The sequence below is a fragment of the Nematolebias whitei genome, chromosome 7 (genome assembly GCF_014905685.2).
Source record: "Nematolebias whitei isolate Nwh7 chromosome 7, NemWhi1, whole genome shotgun sequence".
NCBI classification, from domain to species: Eukaryota; Metazoa; Chordata; class Actinopteri; order Cyprinodontiformes; family Rivulidae; genus Nematolebias; species Nematolebias whitei.
Window position 1 is genome coordinate 952,857 of NC_056504.1, and position 4,727 is coordinate 957,583.

The 4,727-nt window shown below is 38.2% G+C and overlaps 1 protein-coding gene across 1 annotated transcript in view; it reads left to right on the forward strand.

Annotated features, from left to right (window-relative positions):
• Positions 1–273: 273 nt before the first annotated feature.
• Positions 274–4,727, forward strand: part of LOC119412087 (calcium-dependent secretion activator 1-like) — a 780,001-nt gene continuing 775,547 nt past the window's right edge. Inside the window, 2 exon segments of the mRNA XM_037679064.1 lie at positions 274–315; positions 1,795–1,908. Of these exon segments, the coding sequence (XP_037534992.1) occupies positions 274–315; positions 1,795–1,908 (156 nt within the window).

Here is a 4,727-nt window from a genome sequence, read left to right on the forward strand (position 1 = left end):
AGCTGAATACAGCACCTCAGACTGAGGAAGTCTTTTGGATGAGAGACGAAACGTTTCTACATTTTTTTTTGCTTTGTTTTGTTTTTTGTTTTTTTGAATGTCCAGAGGACCAGATTGAACTTTTTTGGATTTTTCTACCTGGATTATTGAGCATGCATCAGGATATTAAGCAGTTATAGATATTTTAAAAGTCTACATAAAGTCCCATGGTTAAATTTAGCTATATTTGTACTGTCTTACAGTTACATCTGACCCTTTGAAGGCAACCATTATATGGATGTAGCCCTCGGTGGAAAGGAGTTTGACACCCCTGCTGTATACCATGACCTCTTATGCCATAAGCTTTCAGACATTGGTTTCTTAGACCATAATATCAATAGGTTTTCTAATTAGCTTTCGGTCGAAGGCAATGTGTTCAACATAATGGTACTTCTTCCAGCTATTTAACTGTCAATAATGGTGTACCACAAGGCTCAGTCTTAGGTCCCACCCTCTTCACAATCTACATAAATATGTAGGTCAGACTGTTCCTGATGCATCGCTACATTTCTATGCCAACAACACAGTTGTTTATAGTCATGCTAAAACATGTGCTAAGGTTTTCCAGCTTTTACAGTCTGCATTCGACATCATTCAGTCAGTTTTGTTCCGTCTCAAACTTGTTCTAAATGCTGATAAAACCAAAGGGATGTTTTTTTCAAACGGGAAGTTGGTACCAGCAGTTCTTCCTTTTATCTTATCTATGAATGGTGTTGAGTCTGTTGATTCTTAAAAGTACTTGGGAATTTTGATTGATGCACATCACTCTTTTAAGCCTCATGTCAAATATTGAAAGTAACATTGGGTTTTGTTTTCAGAAATAGATCCTGTCTAACTCTGAATGCTAGGAAACACCTTGTAACTGCTACTTTCCTTCCGTCCATCGACTATGGTGACATTATTTACATGAACGCTCCAGCAAGCACCTTGCAGATGTTGGATGCTGCAGATGTTGGATGCTGTCTATCATGATGTGTGAAGATTCATAACTGGCTGTTACTAACATACTCATCATTGCACCCAGTATTCACTGGTTAAATGGTCACCATGAACTTCACGCAGACTCTCTCACTGGTGCATTTTCATCTTTAAATCACTTCTTGGTCTGCTGCCTTCATACATCTCCTCCTACATGTCACATTGTCAGTGCCGCTACAGCGTGTACTCCCAAGACATCATTACCTGCAGTGTCCCATCAATGTGGACCAAATTTGGCAAATCAGGGCCTTCTCCTATTCTGCTCCTGTAACCTGGAACACCCTGAAAAAAGATCTGACGCTCTTGACCTTGACCTCCCTAAGGGATTTTAAATTACTGTTAAGTTCAATGCAAAAATCAATGCAGTCATGTTCCTGTTGTTAGTATCTTATACCGTTTTATAATGTAACACGTTTTCTTTAATCTCGTTTTATATCACTTCTTTTATATCATTTTTATTTTATATGCTTTATGTGAATGTTTATTGTTGTGTGTACTTAATTTATAGTTTTTGTTTAAATCAGGTCTCTTGTAAATGAGTCCTCGTGACTCAATAAGACTAACTTGTACAAATAAATAGTACAAGTAAATTCATAAAAGTTCAAGACAAAAACAACTGGACTTATTTGTAACAGATGTTTCACTTCTCATTTGAGAAAGCTCCTCAAAAGAAAGAAAATACTAATTTTTGTCCCATATTGGTGGATTCCTAATTTTATTTTAGGTATTACATAAGTACAAATGAGTTTGTTTTTGTCTCCTGTGTGTCTCTTTCAGATCAGTAAGCTCCAGCTACAAACAGTCAAAGATCGCTTTCAGGCGTTCCTCAATGGAGAAACTCAGATTGTGGCTGATGAGGCTTTTATCAATGCTGTTCAGAGCTACTATGAGGTAAGTCTGGTTTCTAGAGCACATACAACTTAAAAACATTTTATTGTCTTTGTTGCTTGTTGATCAAAGGCAAAGTTGGACAAAGTGCCCACCATACTATCTGACTTTAAAGAACACACAAATGGCTATAACCTGGTGCATTTTTCTGATAACCATTAGGAGTTCATTCAACTGTTATTTATATTGGTTTTTTCATTCAACCTTTAAATGCAGGTTAATCCCATTTTGCCTCGGGGACTCATGTACAAGAGAGATGTGGTTTTAACAAAGAGTGATGACAGCAGTACCATACCACTTTATTTATAGAGCACTTAAAACAGCAACAAGGCCAACCAAAGTGCTGTACAGACAGAACAACAGGTAACACACAAAGCAAAATTCAAAATGAGGTAAATCAGAATATAGACATAAAAATGATGCAGATAATGACGACTAACCAGTGTGGAGCATACAGGATCAAAACACAGATCATCTGGTGTTGAAAGCTACTGAATAGTAGTGAGTTTTTAAACGGGACTTGAAAACCGAGAGGGAGGGGGCCTGTCTGACAAGCAGAGGTAACTCGTTCCAGAGTCTTGGTCCTGCTACAGAGAAGGTCCTGTCACCTCTGAGCTTAAGACGAGTTCCTGGAACTGTGAGGAGCAACTGGTCCGCTGACCTCAGGGAGCGTGGTGGGACATACGGTTGTAGTGGATCAGAGAGATAAGGGGGGGGGGGGGGGGGGTGACACTGTTCAGTGATTTGTAGACATACATGAGTATGTCACTGGGAACAATTTATGCCCCTTTTCCACTGTCACGGCGCGGGTCGGGTATTTCCGGCTTCACGCGTGTTTGAGGTCTTTCCACTGTTCCTGGAACCGGCTCGCCTTCCTAAATTCTGGCCCGGCTTCTCAAGGGGTCCAAGCGAGCCGAGCCGTGACGTCAGAAACACTGTCGGTCACTGATTGGTTGGGGGGAGGAGTCTGTGGAGTCTTTCCAAACAACCCGATCTGCCATTTTTTCTCTACCGCCTGCCATTGGTGATAACTGGAGGAGTGTATCTTTTAGTATTTTGAAGCTATACAACAACAATAATATCAAAGCCGTGGTCAAATGCAGAAGTGCAGGTGTTGTTGTGCTTGGTGGCCGACAAAAAAAGTCAAAGCGAGCTAGATGGAGGATTGGAGGGTGGTTTGGACACGACTACTGCTCTACTTGAATCATTTATAGAAGATGGTGAGTGTTTTCTAACTTTAAACATATTTTAAATTACTCATCCCATCGGTTCTGAACATATTTTTAACTAACAAAAGAGGCTGACGCCATAATAGTACAACGTCGGTGCTACGATGCTAAGCTAATTTGCATAAATGCTAACTGTCCTCCGGTCCCATTTCTCACTGTATTTTATCCAGAACGTATTTCAGCGCGTGACGGTTCATCTCTAAACTCCACATTAAACCCTCCAAGCCTCCCGGCTCCGGCTCCTGCTCCATCAGAGGAGTCTGCACCTGACAGAGCTCCATCACAGCCCAGCTGCACCTCACAGAGCAGCACAACGCTGCAGCTTCTGTGCTCAGTAAGAACAGATGCAACATGTTCCACATCACTTTATTTGTGCCGATAAGGACTTGATTTATTTTATTTTATTTTTAAAGTAAAAAACTAAAATGTTGAATAAATACTGAATTGGGATGAAATTATGTTCACAGGGTCCCAGTTACAGACAACAAAATGTAAAATAAAAACAGTAATAAGATCTAAGATACGAATTAAGACAAATATCAACTGAAAACATCATTTTCATGTTGCTGCTGATCAGTTTCATGTTGCTGCTGATCAGTTTCATGTTGCTGCTGATCTGTTTCATGTTGCTGTGTTCATTCGTGCTCATCTGTTCACACAGACTCATGTCCGTGCTGCTGTTCTGCGTATTGTGTTTAATGTTTTTATGCTATTAGAGCTTATCATATTTTTAGTTGATGTTTTTCTTAGTTCATATCTTAGATCTTATTACTGTTTTTCTTTTATATTTTATTGTTGGATGTAACTGGGACCCTGTGAACATAATTTTGATCCACCACATGTACCACATGAGGTGCGAATGACAATAAAGAATATCTGCATCTGTATAATACTTTCTGATTCATATATCCATTATTATTATTTTCATTATTTTTTAATCTGTTTATTTTTCATTTTCTTATTTGATCAGTTTATTATTATTAATATATCTATTATAGCTGTTAGCAGCACCTTTCTTTGTTTCATGCATTTATTCAAAAACAGTATGTAGCTTGAATTAACCACCTGTTTCTTCTTTCTAGTGAAGAGAAAGAGAAAAGAGTCCAGTAAAGAAAAGTCTTATTTCATCACTGAATGAACATGAAGAACTGAAGCGGACACAGCAGGAACAACACTTGTGTCTTCTTCTGGATGAAGCCCGTGAGACGAGGGACACACAGATACACAGTCATTAGTTGGACGCAGTAGTTTTTATTTTTCTACATTTTTCACTTCTTACTTTTACTATTAAACATTTTTTTCTTAAGTGGTGTCCTTGAACATTAAATTTCCTAAACAAATTTTACAATGTTAAGTTCATATAGTGTTTGTTTAAATTCATACTGTAAGTTGAGAAGAATTTCCAGTTGCATTTGATCTTTAATGGATCCTAAGAAAAGATTACCAGAATCTGCTCAACTGTTATTATGTTATAAATGTTTTGGTTCTAGGATGAAGTGACACAAAAACAGTCATAAATTCAGAAAGGACAGTTATCAGTTATCAGTTATCATTTATCAGTTATCATTTATCAGTTATCGTTAATCAGTTATC